Source organism: Magnolia sinica, chromosome 11 (genome assembly GCF_029962835.1).
Source record: "Magnolia sinica isolate HGM2019 chromosome 11, MsV1, whole genome shotgun sequence".
Classification (NCBI taxonomy): domain Eukaryota; kingdom Viridiplantae; phylum Streptophyta; class Magnoliopsida; order Magnoliales; family Magnoliaceae; genus Magnolia; species Magnolia sinica.
Window position 1 is genome coordinate 20,198,263 of NC_080583.1, and position 21,122 is coordinate 20,219,384.

At 36.0% G+C, this 21,122-nt stretch overlaps 4 protein-coding genes across 6 annotated transcripts; 3 read left to right on the forward strand and 1 right to left on the reverse strand.

Annotated features, from left to right (window-relative positions):
- Nucleotides 1-445: 445 nt before the first annotated feature.
- LOC131218910 (protein FAR1-RELATED SEQUENCE 5-like) lies at nucleotides 446-2,322 on the forward strand. Its single transcript, XM_058213787.1, has 3 exons — nucleotides 446-1,791; nucleotides 1,915-2,064; nucleotides 2,162-2,322. Exons 1-3 carry the CDS (start codon nucleotides 451-453, stop codon nucleotides 2,246-2,248), a joined length of 1,578 nt encoding a protein of 525 aa, XP_058069770.1. The 5' UTR covers nucleotides 446-450; the 3' UTR covers nucleotides 2,249-2,322.
- Nucleotides 2,323-4,347: 2,025 nt separating this feature from the next.
- On the forward strand, nucleotides 4,348-5,601 carry LOC131218292 (uncharacterized). The gene is made up of 2 exons (XM_058212951.1): nucleotides 4,348-4,652; nucleotides 4,978-5,601. The coding sequence occupies exons 1-2, from the start codon at nucleotides 4,448-4,450 to the stop codon at nucleotides 5,433-5,435; spliced, it is 663 nt and encodes a 220-aa protein (XP_058068934.1). The 5' UTR covers nucleotides 4,348-4,447; the 3' UTR covers nucleotides 5,436-5,601.
- A 2,081-nt stretch (nucleotides 5,602-7,682) lies between these two features.
- LOC131218911 (uncharacterized) lies at nucleotides 7,683-14,829 on the reverse strand. 3 transcript variants are annotated; one of them, XM_058213789.1, is made up of 10 exons: nucleotides 14,491-14,829; nucleotides 11,821-11,874; nucleotides 11,078-11,727; nucleotides 10,857-10,997; nucleotides 10,712-10,765; nucleotides 9,355-9,447; nucleotides 8,818-8,915; nucleotides 8,668-8,740; nucleotides 8,503-8,588; nucleotides 7,683-7,896 (listed from the first exon to the last, which is right to left on the reverse strand). In XM_058213789.1, exons 3-9 carry the CDS (start codon nucleotides 11,447-11,449, stop codon nucleotides 8,517-8,519), a joined length of 903 nt encoding a protein of 300 aa, XP_058069772.1. In that variant the 5' UTR covers nucleotides 11,450-11,727; nucleotides 11,821-11,874; nucleotides 14,491-14,829; the 3' UTR covers nucleotides 7,683-7,896; nucleotides 8,503-8,516. The 3 variants fall into 3 exon arrangements, 2 of the variants coding, with proteins under 2 accessions (XP_058069772.1, XP_058069773.1); XM_058213790.1 differs by lacking the exons at nucleotides 10,712-10,765; nucleotides 10,857-10,997; nucleotides 11,078-11,727; nucleotides 11,821-11,874; nucleotides 14,491-14,829 and adding an exon at nucleotides 9,535-9,760; XR_009157919.1 differs by lacking the exons at nucleotides 9,355-9,447; nucleotides 10,712-10,765; nucleotides 10,857-10,997; ... (1 more) ...; nucleotides 11,821-11,874; nucleotides 14,491-14,829 and adding an exon at nucleotides 9,006-9,254.
- Nucleotides 12,173-13,964, forward strand: LOC131218049 (glutaredoxin-like). The gene is made up of 4 exons (XM_058212733.1): nucleotides 12,173-12,189; nucleotides 12,631-12,719; nucleotides 13,581-13,679; nucleotides 13,775-13,964. The coding sequence occupies exons 1-4, from the start codon at nucleotides 12,173-12,175 to the stop codon at nucleotides 13,852-13,854; spliced, it is 285 nt and encodes a 94-aa protein (XP_058068716.1). The 3' UTR covers nucleotides 13,855-13,964.
- Nucleotides 14,830-21,122: the final 6,293 nt, after the last annotated feature.

Consider the following 21,122-nt stretch of genomic DNA (forward strand, 5'->3'; position numbering starts at 1 on the left):
AAAAGGATGAATGCAATGAAACAATTCGATGCTGAGGGTCTACTGCAATTTTTCAAAACAAAGCAAGTTGAAGATCCAAAGTTGTTTTACTCCATTCAAATTGATTCTGAAGATCGTATTACCAATATTTTTTGGGCAGATGGAAGAATGATTTTAGATTACGATCTTTTTGGAGATGTGATTTGTTTTGACACGACGTATAGAACAAATGAGTATGGATGACCATTTGCACCATTTATTGGTGTTAATCATCATAGATAAACAAATTTTTTTGGGGCTGCACTTCTATATGATGAGACCATTAATTCTTTCAGATGGTTGTTTAAAACTTTTTGTGATGCAATGTCTGGAAAAATGCCTCAAACCATTCTCACAGATTAGGATAAGGCGATGTCAAGTGCGATAAAAACGGAATTAACAAGAACAGTTCACCGTATTTGTGTTTGGCATATGTTTCCAAATGAGTGCAAACACCTAAGTCATTTATTTAATTCTTTTGAATCTTTTGGCAATGATTTTAGTAAATGTGTCTATGATTTTGATGATGAGGGTGAATTCCACCATGCATGGGAAACAATGATTCAGAAATATGATCTTACAAATAATACATGGTTGCAACAATTATTCAATGAAAAAGAGAAGTGGGCATTAGTGTGTGGAAAAAAAGTATTTTGTGCTGATATGAAAAGCACACAACGTTGTGAAAGTTTGAACAAGGATTTGAAGAGATACTTACATCCAGGGCAAAATATTCTCAGATTTTTTGAACACTTCGAACGATTGGTGGATGATAGAAGGAACGCTGAATTAGAAGCAAATTTCAAAATGACTCAAAGTTCACCCATTGTGTTGTTTCCTATTAATATTTTGGAGCATGCAGCTAGTGTCTACATGACAACCATTTTAAAATTATTCCAGTCTGAGTATACCAACAGTCTTGGTCAAACTGTTGAAAAACTAGAAGAGTCTGGGATGGTGATTAAATACCAAGTACGTAAAAGTAAAAAGCATAGACTCCACATCGTTACCGTGAACTCAACGGATGAGTTTTTTGAATGCAGTTGCAGAAAGTTTGAATTTATGGGTATTTTATATTCCCATATATTAAAAGCAACAAATCATACCCTCACAAGACTGCCATCGAAATACATCTTAAAGAGGTGGACCAGAGAAGCTGCTTCATATTCCTTTCCTTCGGTTGTTAGAGGATGTGGCTTGGATGGAGACTTTAAGAAACTACTGTCTCATCGTTATAACAGCTTGATTTCCAACTTTGTTAAGTTGTCATCAATGGGTTGTGAAAGTGAAGAGTCATTTCAATGTGTTACTAAATATTCTGAGTTGATGCATCAGGAATTGCAAAAAATATTTAAAGAAAAAGCAAAATTAAAAGGACCATCATCCATTGAAGATTGTTGCAATAATAATGAGAGTTATAAACAGGATGATTGTGTAATTTTAAATGTTGACAATGCACAGTTGAAAGACAAAATCATTGAAATAAAAAAAGAAGCTCATGAAACAAGAATGGGGAATCTCAATGACTTTAACAAAGAAGATCGTGGAATTAAAAGAAAAGGAGCTGAAATTGTTGAAGGTAAAGAAGAAGCTTATAAAATCAAGAGAAAGGAGCAATGTCATGGTAGACCTAGATTTAAGAATTGTTTGGAAAAGGAAAAAACAAAGAAACGCCAAAAGAAAGTGCAGAAAAGTGAACCAATGCTATACCCTACTATTGAAGATCTCAGAGATGCGTCAAATCCAATCCATCATCATACATGTCTCACACAGGTACGTTGTTACTATCTTGATTTAATATGTAGAAATTTAAATATTTTAAAATCAATGGAAAAAATTAAATGATAAATTTATATTTATTTGTGAACTTGATTTTCATGTTGTTACTTGTATCAGGGATACAATTGTGTTTGTTTGGATCCCGTAACTACGTACTTTCAATCAGGGTTATCTCATTCCGTCGTTCAACCACATCAAGCCGTCCAGGGCCATCTCCAACCCTCGATTCACTTTCCTAATAATTTAAGTTTCACTCAATTACTTAAGGTAGGAAATTGCATTTATGAACAATTTAAATAATGCATATTAATTCTCTTATATTTTTTTGATACTAACTTGGATTCATGGAATGATTAATATGCAGAATACTACAAATTACGCAGCATTCCGACATCCTGTCGCAGGTTGTAGTAGTTCAATAATTGGAAAAGAAGGACAACAATCCTCGTGACTTATGAATGTTCTACGACAAATTTATTATCTAAATGTCATTGATTTTCTACTCCTACTATCACAAATGTTTGCTTGTATAGACAGCAGATTACAAATTCTAGGCACATTTGTTCTTCTCGTTATTTTTTGTAGGTGGCTGTTACTTTTTCCTTACATTTGTAGTTTCTATGGATGGTATGCATTTTTAACATAAATAACGAGTTCAAAAATTAGATGATTAAACTATGGGTGCTTTACTCTTTTTGTTATTTATTTGAAACTAGCTCATGAAATTTGTTCTCTAGACGACACTCCATTGTTCTCTAGTATATATAGCACATGGACTACATAAAACCTAATCTGGTATCCTAATCTTTTGATGTACATATCTATAGAGAAATGTGTTGTTAGCAGCTTACTGTTTATAGTGGCATTCCAATTGTTTATGATATTTTGTGGGTTTTGCCTCTTGTTGGGCTGGTGATGATGAGATGGGCTTATGGTTTTGAAGAGTTGAATGTGATTGAGATTTCATATGTGGAAGCTTATGGTGTTTCCATTAGGCTATTGATGGTGGGCCCCAGTCTTCTTCAAGCAGCTGCTGCAAACGGAGCTGTTATAGTGCATTTTGATATTTAGAGTTTTTTAGCAATAGTATTTTGGTGAACTTTTTTTTTTTATCCCTTTATCCATCCCATGGATTGTTGATACTGGTTTTTTTTTTTTTTTTTTTTTTGGTGTGTGATATTTGCCAACAGCATCAATTTCAGATAGTCATGAAGTAATTGTTTTAATCCGTTTTATAGGACCATTTGATTTAATAATTTCTCCCTTATCCATCTTTCTTGTCTAGGTGAAGTTGAAGTTAGTACATTAAAATTTAGTCCGCATGCATGTAGATTTAATTAGTCTTTTTTTCAACACAAATTGGCTTTCATGTTGAAGATCCAACCAAAATGGGCACTCTAAAGGTCAGCATATCCAACCATAATGTTGAAGATCCACCTTTTTTTTTCTATTGAATTTTTGCATTTTTCTGAATTGTGTGAGAACACCCATATCAAATACTTGTTGTAAGTGAATATTCTCCGTTTTTTTCTTTTGATTGGTTGGTGAGGGTGTGTCCCATTTGTTTCTACTTCTTAGAAGCATTTGGGGATCAAATGGGACCCGTTTGTCATCACTCATAGATTTTTGTCCTGATGGCAGTAAGATTCACCTACAACAAAGCTCTGTCGCTATTAGTGATTCTTATGCCATCATTTCCATTATAGAACATTCTAAGTTGATGCTCACCTATCAAAGATTGGATTTTGGTATTCTTGCTAATGGATCCTTGTGGGACATGATCCTCCCACATAAGCTCATCAGCATGGCCTGATCAGATGTGAGGGCCATCCTGGCAAAATCATCCAGCTTCTCTAGCAGATCGCAGCCACACCTGATCATCTGATCATCATAAAAAAATGGCAATGAAAATATTTGTAGCATATGTCCTATACTTCTAATTTTCAGATCTTAATCTTAAATTTCCCATTGTTTTCTTAATTTTCAAAATCTATCTTCTAGTGACAGCCAATTCTCTCTGAATTTTCCTTTTGAAGTAGTTCCACATCTCTTATATTTGCAAGAGTAATGGACAAGCCCCTCAAGAACAACGACGATTTCGTCTGGGCAATCGATACTCCACTTGCAGGGACATTCATCAACGACGTTGAATATTGTAGGGACCTGTTCCCTCTGTTATTTTTCTTTTGGAAAACATGACTGACATGTAAGAAAAAGGCTTCTTAGTTGCTTCGTGTAGGATAGCAATTTGCATTATAACCAATTATGTAAAAAGCAGTGGAGGGATCTGAATTTGTTGTAACTAGAGCTTCTAGAAATCTTGATATGCAGGAGGATCAATGACATAAATGGAACAGACTGGACTTTTCCACCACAAATTAAATGGACAAAAATGGAGACACTGTGTTGAATTCTTATCTCTATCTTCCTTTTGAAGCTAACATTCCAGTGTTATCAAAATACGTACACGTTTGAGTTGTATGTATGTCTTACATATAGTGAAGATACATATAGAAGCTACATTATCAGGCTCAACTCAGGCTGGATGATTTTTCGTGAATCTTTTGATTTTTAATAGCATATTAGATCAAAGAAGAGAAAAGCCTTAAAAGTGAAGGATGAAGAGGGTTCCCATCCTTCCTTTGGATTGATGCATTACCAGGTCCGATTCTTTGTCTTCCCTTTGTCTTCAAAGGCCAAATGGAGCCTAAGCCTCTTTTTAAACATATTAGACTCCATATGGTCGTCACAAGCCAAATGGAGCCTAAGCCCCTTTTTAACTCCGCCAATGCAACTCCTTGCATTGCCGGTCCCAAGCCCGGGTAAAGGAGGAGGGAGAATGGGCATCAAGGTGAGTTGTGTACTATTCATTCATTCATTCATGCATTTTATTCTCTCCCATCCCTCAACCCCTCCGTTTCTTGTGAAATTATATTGCTAGAAAATGTGTATTTGGCTGATTTAAGATGTGGGTGTTGTTTTTTTTTTTTTTTTAAAAAAAAAAAATTTCATTTTGGGTTTTGGTAAAGAATCCCTGTTTTGTTTTGTTTTTGTTTTTTTGTTTTTTTAAAAAAATTGAAAGTTGTTGGTTTTTCTACATGCAAAACAATGATTTTTCACCTGGGTTTATTTTGTTTTATCTTCAGTTTTTTAATGTTCTGCTGTTCATTTCTTCTACAGAGATTGAGATTACTTTCACATTTGCTAAGAAAATGGAGGGAGATTCAAGGGAAGGAGAGTCCTGCCAGCAGTTTCTTGATCCGATTCCTAATGAAAGGGATTGGTTGGTAAGGGATAGAGGATCCTTTCAAGTTACAGAAGAGAAAAAGCTGGAGCTGAGGATCGGGCCACCTGGGGTTTGGATTTCCAAAGAAAACTGTAGCAGAGAAAGACACCTCTCTATTGGGTATTTTCCAAAGGCTCCCAAGAACAGCAATCCTTCTGTTGAACCAGAGGTGGATTATTGTTGGCATGTCCACAGTTGGTTTCAATTGCACTATCTACTTATTTGGTGTCAATGTGTAGTATCTGAATATTTTACAGAAAGTTGTCCAACTACAGTTCATGTGCAAGATTCTATTACAATGGGATTAATCAGGTTTAGTGCAACCTCAAGTAGCAATCAGTTACGGATCTAATCTGTAGCCAAAGATATTTTGCTACGGACTTTATCCGTAGCCTTTTGTCCACTTTCTGGTATTGTATATTTTGAATTTCTTCATATATTTATTTTATCAAATTTAGTGGAACCAGGTCATTTTGTCCGTCAATTCATTTAGTGGAACCAGAGATGTTGTGAGTGAAGGCCACTTAATTTATTTTTTAAAGCATTTTTGTGTAATTTTTTTTGAAAGCATGCATAGACAAATGTATTTTTTTTTCTTTGATGTATGGCTGAATGATAAAATTTAATTGATCTAGTTCTAACTGGCTAGCATTGTTGTGTTTATTTCACCCATACCTAAATAATAACTAGCTAGTATGCAGAGACATGTAATTTTGGGGTTCACACCCTCTTGTAAGAAACAAGAGTATTTGCAATTTACTTCGCAACCCCGTCACTTTATCTAATGGAATCCCATCGCTTTATCCAGTAATCCCATCACTTTATCTACAATAACCTTGTCACTGTGTCTAGTGAACCCCGTCACCTTGCATTGCAACGTCGTCACTTTGTCTAGTGAACCCCGTTACTTTGCATTGCAACCTCGTCACTTTGTCTAGTGAACCCTGTCATTTTGTATAGTGAACTTTGGCAACTTCGTCACTATACAAAGTGAAACCTGTCACTTTGTATAGTGAACCTCGTCACTTTGCACTGCAACCTCGTCACTTTATCTAGTGAACCCCGTCACTTTGCACTACAAACTCGTCACTTTGTTTAGTGAACCCCGTCACTTTGCACTACAACCTCGTCACTTTGTCCAGTGAACCTAGTCACTTTGTCTAGTGAACCCCGTCACTTTGCACTGCAACCTTGTCACTTTGTCTAGTGAACCCCGTCACTTTGCACTGCAACCTCGTCACTTTGCACTGCAACCTCGTCACTGTGTCTAGTGAACCCCGTCACTTTGCACTGCAACGTCGTCACTTTGTCTAGTGAACCCCATCACTTTGCACTGCAACCTCGTCACTGTGTCTAGTGAACCATGGCACTTTGCACTACAACGTCATCACTTTGTCTAGTGAATCCCGTCACTTTGCACTGCAACCTCGTCACTTTGTCTAGTGTACCCTGTCACTTTGTATAGTGAACTTTGGCAACTTCGTCACTATACAAAGTGAAACCTTTTACTTTGTATAGTGAACTTCGTCACTTTGCACCGCAACCTCGTCACTTTGTCTAGTGAACCCCGTCACTTTGCACTACAAACTCGTCACTTTGTCTAGTGAACCCCGTCACTTTGTATAGTGAACAAATTAGTTTGATTTAGTTAACCTATGTCACGTATCCAATTAATTTCCAAGTGCCTTAGTATCAAGCGTCATGTTGCCAGATTATTATATAACTCCAAATTAAACCGGTTTGCTTTCGGTCTTGAGGCTAAAAATATTAAAAATCTGCTGGTATCCACCAATGGGATTGAACTCACCTGGCGACATGTGGAGGGACTTGGCTGCACATGCAGTTTCGGGCATCCATGCGGGTTGTAGCGGATTTTTAGTACAGATGGTGAGTCCAACTCTCGCACTGTGGTGCGGCCGTTATTTATTGGACATGCCTATTTTTTTTTTGGTGAGAGCATCTATCTATGGTGGGGCCCGGAAGATGAATGGCTTGGATCTTAATCCAACACGTGTGCCGCTTAGGCAAGTGTGGAATGTGATTCAAGTTGGAATATCTGACCTAAGACTTGGTTGGACAATCTTAACCGTGAACGAATCTTTCCTACTAAATATGGACTCTGATGTTTGTCTTTTATAGTGTAGTTTCGAAAGGTTACAAGCGTCCAAATAGCAAGGAATTTGTAATTTAGCTAATGAGCTGTTGGACTAATGGATGAGTGCATCAATATCCACGGATGCTTTTCTCAACAAAACACAGGAAACGTGTTTTAAAACCTGGAAATTCTTCATATGCCATATAACAAACTCAAATTAAACCATACAAGTCGTAGGCCCTGATTCAGATGGCTTTTAAACCATACAAGTCGTAGCTAGGATAATCACTGCCATCGCTGATGTATGAATCCTGTGCACAGTTCTGCAGTTATAATATGAGCCTGAATTATCCAAAGTTGATATTTCAAGCCTGCCTGGTAGATAACTAATTAATATAAGTGGGTCTGACCTTACAAACCAAATTTGTTGATTTTAATCCCACACAAAATATTTAACAAGCCACCACATAAAAAAGAAAAAAGAAAAAAGCAGAAGCCTGTATCGATAGGATGATCCAATCCATAACTTGGATACTCCAATTGAACAATCTAAACTGTTATTTTTAACAGGCTACCATGCAACAATTGCATTCATTGGACCTTAAAAAAAATAAAAAAAATAAAAAAACTCTTGAGAAGATCATCCCCAAGCACATATGAGCAGAAAGAGCTCCATATAGCCGTTATACTCCTTGCGAATTGTCATCAACCGACAAGCCTGTCAAAAGAAAAAAAATAAAATTGAAAGAAATGAAAGAACTTAGAAACATGCTTCTTATGAAATGATTTATTTTGCACATGATTTTCTTCCTGCTTGTGAAAAGATTTATATTGCACATGATTTTCTTCCTGCTTAAAAATGATCATTAACCATAATTCAAGATACAAAATTGAAGATTAAGATGATCTAATCCTAATGCACTCAATCAATGAAAGCAATAGTTTTCAAACATCCACCTAGCAGGACCTACCATGGGAAAAATAAAAATTCTTAAGGAGCCCTATGTATGCCTATAACTTTTCTAAAATATAAGTTACAAGTAACTTTGTGCAGCAAATGGTGCTTAGGAGAGGAAAATTACCTAGGACTCTCTCAAGCTATAACTTTCTTACACTTGAAAGTTCCAAAAAATTTACAAGTACTGTGGGTATTTTTTCACTGATGAAGGAGAATTTTGGCTTGAATTCCATACACAACAAGACCCATCATGAATTCAATCAGAGCATATTTGCATCCCGCAACAACTATGATAATAATAAAAAATAAAATCAAGCACATACCTTCCATTAAAAATATTTTCATGATTGTAAGTATGTTTCATACCTTTACATTTCACATTACTGTGGTGTAATCATTTTACCCAGCATCAGTTGTGCAACCAACTTTTTTTGTTCAAAATTCATCGGCCCCTTATGATGAAAGTGGATCGTAAGTATGTTTCATAAATTTTGTATAAGAAAAAGGAAAAAAAAAAGAAGGAAAATTTACCGAGTTGAAATCAAATATATCTCCTCGGGAAAGACATTCCATAAATTTCATTAAGTAGACACCACAGTCAAACCTGCTAATACCATACAGAGATAGGTAAATATTATTAAATAAGAGTAAATTCACATTTTTAAATGAAAAATGACTTACGAATTTGGTTGTTGGGGGCATTCTTGGTCTATAGAGACAGTAAATCCATCACATTCTATTTCACAATTTTTTAATAAATGGATCTTCAAACGTGAAACCTACATTTATAATGAAGAAGTATTAAATACTTTCACAATCACAATTTTTTAAGTTGAATGTTCTTCCATTGAAAAAATTAATAGACATACCATCGTATTGATGTAGGTTGATGTTTGGTGACCTTTGAGAGAGTTATAAATTGAAAATATTTTTCTCTTTAAGTCAATGACAAGCAAGTACCAATGGGACATTTCATTCAGTGGGATCATAATTTTTTATTTATTCTTTAGCTCGTAAGGAATCTTCCTTATAATACATTCAATTTTTTCATCATTACCATCATAATATATATCTTCAATTTTCCTATCTCCTTTCCCTATAATTCTTGTTGTACACACATATTTTTGCAATGGTTCAATTTAAATTAAATTAATAACATTTAAACACAAATTACTTATACATAATAATTTTAATACACATATAAATGAGAAAGCTTACATGAAACCATGCGTTGAAGAAGTAGCATTTTAACAAATTATGCCCACCACTATTTTCTCGAATAGCCATCAATTCGGTATACTTGGATATAACCTGCATTAAATTTAACATATTAATCAATTAAGTCATATCCATGAATGATGGATCATACCTCCTCATAATATAACATTTAAATTATACCTCATCATTTACCCATTTCATTGGATTCAATAATGACTCTAAGGATCTCCTTTCGACACGAAGTGGGCCAAATGTTTCATCCATAAGGACATATATTATCGTATTAGTATAAAAAGATTTAAAAATAAGTGGCTGGAATAAAAATTAAATACTTAAAGCATCTTACTTGATTTTATTCTGAGCTTTAAGAGTCATACTTGCATTCACTTCTTCTTGTGATAACATATACTCATCACTCTTTTCCATATGTGATTGGATTCTAGGAGTTTCACATATACTTTTACCTTTGGTTTTACATTCAGTGTATGAAGATTGTAAAACTTTTGATCCTTTTCCTACCCTGCTCTTTGACACGCTTCACTAAAGAGTTTTGATTTGTAACAAAAGTCTCTTTTATCTTCGTATTCGCATGAAAGGGAGTAGAAACTTGTGGTATGATAGAATTTACTTGCATGTCCTTAATTATTTCACATGATGTAGCTTCCCAATCACGGTTTCTCTTTAATTCTTTCACTTTATCAGACAACCGTTATATGATTATTTCTTTATCAACTATCTTATCTCTTAACTATTTGTTTTCCATCGGTAATTCTCTGTACTCACTATTGTCTTCATTTTTCTTATTGTATATGAAAAAAAACATAATATCTTATTTAGATTAAAGCATTCTTAATTATTATGGATGAAAAATAAATGCATATGAAAAATGTTTATTGTGATTACTTGTATCATTAAATTCTCTATAATGTTCAAAAATTTAGGTTCAAATTGCCTGCATGTTTCGTTGACTTCACTTGATATCGCCTGTATAAAAATCACAAGTCGTATTCAGAACAATTACATTTTTGTCTTTATTTTGTAAAAATATAGGCTCCAAACGACTACATGTTTCTTGGGTGATATTTGATGCCTATATACAAATCACAATAAAGATAATAAGGAATTAGTATCACAAGATAACATGATTAAAAAAATATACGCATATATAAAATATTCGTTAAGTGGGGAACAGTTACAATTTTCTTTAACATGTTGACCAACTTAGGTTCCAAATGATGACACATTTCTTCTATAGTGTTTGATGTATCCTGTAGGCCAATTAAAAATACAAATATTTTTAATATATGATCACTATTGATTGCATATCAAGTACGAAAAAGAAACACGAATCACTTACAGGAGGAGTTAGTAGATTTCTCTCTTCATATGTAGGCTTTATTTCTTCAATAACCTGATGGATATAAATATATAAATGTATATACTTTATTTGAATCAATTAAATATTAATTTTAAAATCTTAATTGAGTTATATAATTGATTACCTGAGTGTAGATGAGATTATCAATATATTTCTTATGTGTGTCAGCATGTTGGTAACTACCTTCTACCCATTTCAATAAACGTGGATATACCATTTTTGTTGTTAACATTAGTTGATAAATAATGTGCTCTTGTAACCATGGCTATGCATAAAATAAATTCATATGAGAAAGACATATGAGAACGACAAGGAAAAAATTGATAAAAGTATTTGTTTACTTACTTCTAATATCATGACACATCCGTTCACATAGCTCTTCTTCTCCTCCACACATTTAGAAATACTTTTAACCAAGAACTCATAAACAGCAGTATCCCAATCATAACTATTCAACTTTTCCAAGTTATTCACATAGTGTAACAAGATTTTTGGTGTGGCATGATTTGAAGTTGGAAATAAAATTGTATTAAATATATACAAAATAAAGAGTTTAGTAAAGTCGGCTAAACATTCATCCAAAGTTTTTTCCATCCACCTCTTAATATTCTCCTCAATCAAATTTCTCAATATAAGAGCGTTCGGAAAATATTTGTTTTTAAAATTTTCATCGCAAACATCTAATTTCTTCTTCATATCTAAAGACTCTCTATTCATACTCAACCCCAATATCAAAGCAATGTCTTGGGGTTTAATAAATAGCTTATTTCCTCCAACGATGAAACTTTTAGTTTCGTTATCCCATCTATGTATAATAATATTTAAAAATGTGCGTTGAACTGCTAACCTTGGAAAACGCAAAAATCCTTAAAAGGAGTGGTTGAAATTACTTTTTTATGTTCATCTTTTAAATTAATTTGATTGATAAAATCAAAAAATTTTGATGGGGTACATCTGGTGTTGTAATCATAGTTTTTTGATTGAACTGACTCATCCTGCAATCAACGATTAAGGCTATACATAACTTTTGTATCTCATTTTAAAATTTTATTTAAAAAAATTAAGAAACATAAGGAGAGGTTACTCACCATGTTAAGCACAATATGCTTTTGAAGAACCTGTCAAATGAAAAGGATAGACACCTGCTTAAGGACAAAAGATTGCTGGTCAAAAAAATATTTCTTTACAAAGAGAAGATGCCCTATATAGTGACGATTATTTATCAATCTAATTTTGTGCAGAATATCATGAATTGGTGCAATCAGGCGCAACCTTGATTAAAAATCTAGAAACAACATGTAGCTTATGCTACACGCTATGTAACTTATAAGTCAGGCTTCAAAGGGGTGAATGCTACACTACACACAATTAGCTATTTAAAACACTGATCAGGATTTTAGCCTTTGAATTGGAACATATATCAATGGTACAAACCGGTTAATGAGAAATCTCACTTTGTATGGTTGAAAGACAACAAATAAAAGCTCTAAATGGGATATTTCAACCCTGTCAAATAATCAATTTTTGTATTTGGAAAAAGCTCAAATCCAACCGCTAGTCTCAACGTGTCTTATTGTCCTATGTTGTGGTGTGTTCAAGCAAACCTCTATATTGGATGTATTCATTTCTAATTCTATACTTCTCTTGCCACTCATTCATCTCAACATCCTCATTTCAGTTATGTCATCATGTGAATATGTTGCATGCATGGATGGTTGATGCTATAAAAAATGAGGGAATATTGAGAACATTATGAACATTGCATCATCTACTTAGTCCCCCCATACATTCTGTCATCTACGCCAAACAAATTTTATACCACTACTTCCATCAAGTTTTTAATATTTTTTATGTAACACTCAAAACTTCCTATTCTAATATTACTTTTCTGATTGCAGCAAGACCAACTGTGGATATTGCACACGCGTTAGGAAGTTGCTATCACAATTGGGGGTGAATTACAAAGAGATTGAATTGGATGTCAAAAGTAAGTTCTTTTTTAATTCACAAGAGTAGAGACTGCAGAAGATTTTTGTGTTTTCTTAGTTTATCTTTCCATTTCTTGGTCCTTGGCTAAGAACATTCATTGTAAAACAGCGCTAGCAATCCTCAAAACACCTAGAATTCCATGGCAGCTAGGCAGAATATGGTGTGCCCTGGAATTAAAGTTCTAGAACGCAACTGATAAGATTGATGTTAGGACTAGGACTGTTTCCTTTGGAACCCTTGACCCTCCATGGCCTCTTTTCCTGTTTACATTGCTGCACTTCATATGGATTTTTTTTTTCTCCTGATCACATTCTACCATACAAATAGATTTAGTTGGGTTTTGTTGCTTCTAAATGATCTTTAACAAATGAAGATTTCAGAAGATGCAACCTCAATTAGCAGTGTATCGGATCCCTCCAAACTTAAGTAAGAGTCATCTGTGATTTGGGGAACAAAAGGAGGAATTCTACCAAATACAAGGTGGGTTCATTCTGTTCTTGACTTTTGGAATCCATGTCCGTGTTTGGTAGTGCTTCTCGGCAGGCCTACGATTTCGTCCTAGTAATAGTATGTGCATACAATGTCCACTGCCCTCTGTCTTGATAGTCAAGTTGTTTAGAGCAAATACGATCTGGGGCATGACTTGTGGCAGTGTCTGATTTCGTAAGGTGGTGGGCCATGAAACTCTGAAAGATGAAGAAATGGAGTGATCTATCATGAATTCTATTCAAATGATGCCTCAACTGATTCCCGTTTGCCCTTTTCCAACTTGAAAAATCTCTATAATCTTTACATTAGTTCTATTGCCCTTCTTTGTAAGGTGTCCATAACAAGTGTTTCTTTTCCATGCTATCAAAAGGTGATGGAGATACAGTCCAATCTACACCGGCAGAGTGGACCGGACAACGGACCGTCCCAAATGTGTTCATAAACGGAAATCACATCGATGGATGCAACAGTATGCCCTTGCCCCCCCAATTGTCATTCTTTTTTCTTTTATCATTTATGGTCAAATGCTGGTTTTTCTTACATGTTGGATTTGGATTGATGCAGATGTAACAGCGAAACACAATGACAGGAAGCTGGTGCCATTGCTGACTGAAGCAGCTGCTATTGCCAATGCCTCCTCTTAGAACATTCTGGTATGTTGGATATTATGTTTAATATATAGCCTAATGACTGAGAAAATGTGGAAAGAGAAATAAATGGTAGAAGTCGTAATAGTGCTTGAATGTGTTATCAAGCTGCTGCTTTTAAGTATGTGAAAGAGAAATAAGGGCAGAAGTTATAATAGTGCTTGAATGTGTTATCATCTTCTCTTTGGAAAGAGATAGCCTCTTCGAAAATAAGATTTCCACAATGAGGGTAAACAAACAAGACATACTTAGAACGTACATGTGCCATAGAAATCAATATATTATCATCAATATAAAACTATATAAAATAAAAACCGAAGAAATCTATCACCAACGACGTTACCTATCTTTATCTCACATTAAACAATGCATAAGTGGAAATTACTTGAAACATAAAAAATTCAGATTCGCCATAGGAAGAATACTGAAAAACTCCTATTAGTCTACATGCATACAGGCAATTCAAAAACAGCATCCAATGTTCCTCATTTAAAAATCTGGTATCTAAACCATTCATCCAGTGGGTCCATTGCAGATCACAAAAAATAGCCTTGAAAAAAAAAGGATTTTGAATGAAGGAAAATAAAATAAAATAAATAATCTATAAAAAATTATATAAAAAAATTTAAATACCTGTGAGGTAGGGTGGATCTTCGATGGATGAATGGAAGAAATAGCAGAAATCGGCTATCAGCTGCCTGAGGGAAAATGGGCAAGAGGGATTGTGAGAGATTGGGGAAAGAGGGCCTCCGATCTTCAAAAGAAAAAACCCCTCTTTTTCTTTCGCTTTGATGAAATCCATCTGTAAATGGAAAGAATTTGAAATTAGAAACGAGGGGAGAAGAAATCTCTGAAAAATCACCGCGAACCGGAAATGGAAAGTGCCGTTCATGGTACCTTTGCCGTTAGGGAAGACGACAGAGAGATTTTCTCGTGGTGCCATTGCCGTTAGGGAAGACGGCAGAGAGATTTTCTTTTATATATATATATATATATATATATATGAAACAGAAACAGATTTGCTAGTCTTACGTGGCAGCTGTGTCGAGATGGACCAATGATATTGCGAGAGGCAGAGAGTCCCTGCCTCCCGGAGGCAGAGGATCCAGACTCGGCCTCCAAATATGAGCTGAGAACGTCCACCAGTCGGCCCGAGAATGGCCTCAAGCAACTCGTGAAAATGGATCTTCAGTGGGCCATGGAGGGCATTGGAAACAGGCCGTGTAGTAGTCAAAATGCGAGCTGAAATCAACCTCAGCTGGGCTGAAAATTTGATAGAAAACGAGCCCCAGCTGAGCCGTGCAACTAGTTGGAAATAGGCCTCAAAATAGGCCCTCAATATACTCGGGTAACGACCATTCAAATTGACCAAATTTGGGCCAAAAATAGACCACAACTAGGCTGTCAAGCCAGGTGGGCTGCCTATCACCAAGGGTCGTGGGCCCTGTCCAATCTTGGGTGGGCCGCACCATGTAAACAGGTGGGCCGCTCCAAATGGGCAGCAGGCCCTGGACACCCTAGAGTGGGCCACACTCAATCAAGTGGGCCCCATGAGTGGGGACTCACCCGCTGTGGTATTACTCTAGACTCACCTAACCCCTTCAAAATCCCACATTAAGACCTTATAGAGAGGTTATCTGACACAACTAACCTCTAGGGAATGACATGCATTACTTAGAGTTGCTAGCTGCACTCAAGGGTTCAAATCTAGGGAAGGAATATATCAACACAGGTGATGATTTTCTTCCCCTTGAGCTTTCCATCATTAAACTAGATTAAGAACAGTCTTTCATAACATTTGTTAATGATATCCTAAGAGTGGATAATCATTCAAATTGTTGGGTGTGACCTTTGAGCTTATTTAAATTGGCTGATTGTAACTAGACTAATAATGGTTTGGCTAATCATGCATACATGGCACAGACCAACATTTATTTCTATTGTACATGATGTATGTATTTGTCTGACTGGATGTTTTTCCCAGGTCAATGATTGCATGGGTGTCGAGTCCAACTTCCACATGGATGTGCATCCTCGAGGCGATGACTGCATTCATGTATCCATACACATAATAAGACTGCATCTGCTATGTTTTGGATTGCCTGTATGTTTTATGCTATCTCTTGTCTAGGGTGGCGGTGTGTAATCTTGAGGGGAGATCACATTGAGCTGGCCACTCATTCATCAATGTTCAATTGTACAGATGAGACAGGCACAAGGGCTGAAGAGCGCGGGGCGAACCTAGAGCCTGCTACCGCTGAGGAGGATTACTACGATGAGGAGTCGTAACAGCAGGCGGCTGCCTACTTTGGTTTAAACCAATAGTTTAGTTATCATGGTTACTTTTTGAACAACTATATTTTTTGAATTTTGTATATGGCCCTAGCTGAGTGGCCCTGAATATTCATTTGAGTTAGGATATATCTATGCAATGCTTGTTTCCACAAATCACACTTTGATAAATTATTTATTTACCACTAAATAACACCAGGTTTTCAAGAACAGGTCGAGTACTCGGGTTTTCAAAAATCGGGGAATTATAATATAACATATATACATATAATATAATATTTTATTTTATTTATTTATTAATTATCGATTATTAAATTTTAAAACTAAATCAAGCCAGCGTCCAGGCCCTGGATGACCTGTACAAGATGCATTAATGGGGTCTATGGATGGACGGTCTGAATAAAACCCATGCATCACACATGGCTCCTATACACGTGGCCCACCTGGTTGGAATCAAACTGATGTTTGTGGTTTCCCCTCATCCAGGGCCTTTCAAAAAGGGCAGCAAGGTGGCTGCAATGTGGGCCCACTTGGTGCTCAATATGGATGAAATATATACATCATAAGTAAGCCATAAAATCAGGGAAAGAGAGAGAGAGAGAGAGAGATAGATAGAGAGAGAGAGAGAGAGAGATGCCTGTGATGGAGGGACCCTGACACTATGGGCCCTCCCTTCCATGCATTACAACATACATCAAATGGGTCCCATTACATGTGAGCCCACCAATCAAAATCAATGGTGGAGATCCCTTCTCCACCAAAATACAAGGTCTAGATGACTTTTTCATACAAGGAAATATAAACATCATGATGGGGTCCATGGAGAATGGTCACATCATGTAATGATTATGTGAATCATGGTGGGCCATTGGCCACACCTAGGGTCCAAAATGAGATCCATACTATCAATCGGTAGACCCCACTTGGCCCATCATTAAAACATAAAATCTAGGCCTACAAAACACCCACCGTTCGATCTTCTTAGTCCCTTAGCTTCCCTAGCTTCTTGGCTTCAACTTTGATGGTGGAAGATGAAGATTGAAAGGCTAGGATGTCCACACCTATGGGTTGCTTGGAAAATGGGTTGAGAAAGAGAGAGAGAGAGGTGAAGGGTGGAGTGATGAATGGAGTGATGGATGGAGTGATGTAAGGGTTGACTTTGGGGTAGCTTGTGTAAGAGAGGTATGGGTTGTATAAGAGAGGTGACATGTGAGGTATGGGTGTGATGGGTTGAGTACTTGATTGATTGATTAATTGATGTGATGGATTGGGTAGAGATTCTCTCGAAATTTACATTACGCAGTATTTTTCTTAAAATGAACGGAGCCCCATAAATCCTGGCCTAGGTATTGCATCGGTGTACAAGATGTAGCATTGGAACCGCAGCGACGGCGCGGTCGCAATGGTACAAGTCTCGAGTCGAGTTGAATCAGATTTACAGGATGCGACTTAGAGTCACGTGTAAATGCCGATTACAAGTCGCAGGTTGCCGGAATTCGACGGGGAGGATCGCAGGAGTCGGTGGAATGGTACGAACTAGGATATGGGCCTTACATGCTCAATTTCATTTAAGTCTCATTGAATTTCATGTTAGGCTTGCCCAATTTCATGTGATGCTCATTCAATTTCATTTGAAGCTGTTGAATTTCATGTGAAGCTCACTTAATTTCGTTTGAGGCTCGTTGAATTTCATGTTAGGCTCACTCAATTTCGTGTGATGCTCGTTGAATTTCATTTAAAGCTCGCTTAATTTCATTTGAGGCTCATTGAATTTCATGTGAAGCTCGCTCAATTTCATTTGAGGCTCATTGAATTTCATGTTAGGCTCGCTCAATTTCATTTGAAGCTTGCTCAATTTCATGTTAGGCTCGTTTAATTTCATTTGAAGCTCGCTCAACTTCATGTTAGCCTGCTCAATTTCATGTTAGCCTCGTTTAATTTCATTTAAAGCTCGCTCAATTTCATGTTAGGCTCGATTAATTATCCATAGTTGTATGTACTTTTCACTACAAAAGCAGTGGGTACAAATTAGATCCGTAGCCATACAACTAATGACTATAAATCTAATGAAGCAATGGCTACAGTACCAATGGCTATGGCCTTGCTACGGTTATAAGCCGTAGCCACATGTCTATCATGGTTGTAATAACCCTAATAAATCTTGACTGTCAAATTTTAACCATTGATCGACGTACCCAAATTAGTCCGATGTGACCGTCGATCTACAAGATCAACTGGTTCAATCTAAACCATTGATTTGGGCATATTCGATCCAACTGTTCGTTAACTAATAAATCCAACCATACATTTAACCATCCATCCAACGATACAATTATCTAACTATCCATGTGTTGAAATCATCAAAATACTTGTCCATCTATCTAGATTGACCATCCATCTCACCACTAATCCACGAGTACATCACAAAGTCCATTCCTTGATCACACATGAACCCATTCAACCATACATCTATCCATCCATCTATCCATACATCCATCTGTCCATCTATTTTACATTGATCCATCCATCCATTTACATCATCTATTTATGTACCATGCATTGAATACATCACAACCATAGGTTAATACTAGACACCGTATACAATTATTTCATTCATGCACACATTTCCACACATATGGCATGCACACACATGTGGCACACGCATGTGGCACACATGAGATACATGATGCACATGTGCAATAGATTACCCACCATAAACACCTATTGCATACACACATCTCTTATACGTGTGGCACACATGCACCACATGCATCACATGCACTTGATGTCCACACACATGACAACATGGCACATGTGCAATGTACAACATGTGGTGCGTGCAAACCAAAGAATGTGCAACATATGTTTTAAATAGACTAATAAAGAAGAAGAAAGAGAAACGGTGAGAGAGTAGTAAGAGCCACTCTCTCTTACACGTGTTAAATATGTGAAAGAAGAGGCTATAAAAGGGAGGTAAGAGAGATAGGAAAGAAAATGTGAAGTGAGGGTGGAGTGTGCTGTGACGTGAGAAGAGTGAGGAGAGAGAGAGAGAGAGAGAGAGAGAGAGAGGGTTGCTGTTCATTTACATTGGAAAGAGGGAGAGAGAAGAGAGAAAAGGGAAGAAAGAAAAGAGGAGAGAGAAAAAAGGAAGAGAGGAAGAAAAGAAAAGAAAAAGAGAGAGAAAAGGGAAGAAAGAAAAGAGGAGAAACTACAAGAAAGAGGGTTTTTAGCGACGAAACACATTTTCGTCGTTAAAAGTCACTTTTAGTGATGAAATAAATTTACACTTTTAGCGACGAAAATTTTTGCAGCTAAAAATCATGGATGAGACTTTTAGCGACGAAAATTTTCGTCGCTAAAGGTTGCAAACAAATTGGATTACTTTTAGCTACGAAAATTTTCGTAGCTACAAATCGGGAATGAGACTTTTAGCGACGAAAATTTTTGTCGCGAAAGGGTGCAAACGATTTTTCAAAAAAATCGAATGGATTACTTTTAGCTACGAAACTTTTCGTAGCTAAATATCGTGGATGAGATTTTTAGTGATGAAAATTTTCATCGCAAAAAGCTGCAAACAATTTCTCCAAAAAAATCGAATGGATCACTTTTAGCTACGAAAATTTTCGTAGCTAACAATCATAGAACAGACTTTTAGCAATGAAAAGTTTCATCGCCAAAAGCTGCAAATAATTTTTTAAAACATTCAAATGGATTACTTTTTGCTACGAACATTTTCGTAGCTAAAAATTGTGGATGAGATTTTTAGTGACGAAAAGTTTCGTTGCCAAAAGCTGCAAACAATTTTTCAAAAAATCGAATGGATTACTTTTAGCTACGCAACTTTTCGTAGCTAAAAATCATGGAATAGACTTTTAGCAACGAAAAATTTCGCTAAAAGCTGCAACACATGATGAGACTTCTAGCAACGAAAATTTTCGTTGCTAAAGGCTTTAAACAGTTAAGATTACTTTTAGCTACGAAACTTTGCGTAGCTAAAAAACTTGGATGTGACTTTTAGCGACGAACATTTTCATCGCTAAAGGCTGCTAACAATTTTTCACATTATTCGAAAGAGTTTCTTTTAGCTATGAAAATTTCCGTAGCTAAAAAATGTGGATAAGACTTTTAGCGACGAAAATATTCGTTGCTAAAAAAACGTTAATGAGACTTTTACTTATGAAATATTTCGTAGGTAAAAGTCTCTTTTTTTAAAAAAAATATTCCATCTCAAATTTCCTTATATACACCTGTTAGAATATAATTCATCATATTTTTCCTAATATACACTTGTTATATAATATATTTCATCATATTCACATTCACATCCATCTAAACCCAAACTACGTAAATTCATCCAGACATAAACTACATTCATCCAAACATAAACTGCATCCATCCAAACACAAACAATCTTATGGAAAAAAAACAAATGAAAAGAGAGAGAACATATGAGAGGTGATCCAGAAAAATGAAAAGAAATCAGGTTTAGGTTATAGGTTATAGGTTATAGCTTTAGGGAATTGAGAATAGGTTAAGGTTTAGGTTTAAGAAATCAGATTCTGGTTCGGGTTCGGTATCGGGTTTAGGTTTGGGTTTTCAAGTTTAGGTTTAGGTTTAAGTTAGGGAGTTGAGATTAGGATTAGGTGTAGGTTTAGGTTTAGGGATTTGAGATTACATTTAGGTTATAGGTTTAGGTTTAGGTTATAAGTGTAGGTTATAGGTTTAGGTTTAAGTTAGGTTATAGGTTAAGGTTTAGGGAATTGAGAATAGGTTAAGGTTTAGGTTTAAGTTAGGTTCTAGGTTAAGGTTTAGGGAATTAAGAATAGGTTAAGATTTAGGTTTAGGAAATAGGGTTCAGGTTCGGGTTCGGGTTTAGGTTTGGGGTTTCAAGTTTAGGTTTAGGATAAGCAGTTGAGATTAGGATTAGGTGTAGGTGTAGGTTTAGGGATTTGAGAATACATTTAGGTTTTAGG

Bases quoted from the DNA above. Each gene is read 5' to 3' on its own strand.
- LOC131218910 (XM_058213787.1), top strand. From the start codon at position 451: ATGTTTCCAAATGAGTGCAAACACCTAAGTCATTTATTTAATTCTTTT. The intron at 1,792-1,914 runs GTACGTTGTTAC...TACTTGTATCAG, and splicing joins ATCATACATGTCTCACACAG to GGATACAATTGTGTTTGTTT. The intron at 2,065-2,161 runs GTAGGAAATTGC...ATTAATATGCAG, and splicing joins GTTTCACTCAATTACTTAAG to AATACTACAAATTACGCAGC.
- LOC131218292 (XM_058212951.1), top strand. From the start codon at position 4,448: ATGCATTACCAGGTCCGATTCTTTGTCTTCCCTTTGTCTTCAAAGGCC. The intron at 4,653-4,977 runs GTTGTGTACTAT...TTTCTTCTACAG, and splicing joins GAGAATGGGCATCAAGGTGA to AGATTGAGATTACTTTCACA.
- LOC131218911 (XM_058213789.1), bottom strand. From the start codon at position 11,449: ATGAATAGAGAGTCTTTAGATATGAAGAAGAAATTAGATGTTTGCGAT. The intron at 10,766-10,856 runs GTAATCAATTAT...TATATCCATCAG, and splicing joins ATAATCTCATCTACACTCAG to GTTATTGAAGAAATAAAGCC. The intron at 8,916-9,354 runs GTAAGCTTTCTC...TTATAAATGTAG, and splicing joins TCTTCAACGCATGGTTTCAT to GTTTCACGTTTGAAGATCCA.
- LOC131218049 (XM_058212733.1), top strand. The intron at 12,720-13,580 runs GTAAGTTCTTTT...TGCTATCAAAAG, and splicing joins GATTGAATTGGATGTCAAAA to GTGATGGAGATACAGTCCAA. The intron at 13,680-13,774 runs GTATGCCCTTGC...GGATTGATGCAG, and splicing joins TCACATCGATGGATGCAACA to ATGTAACAGCGAAACACAAT.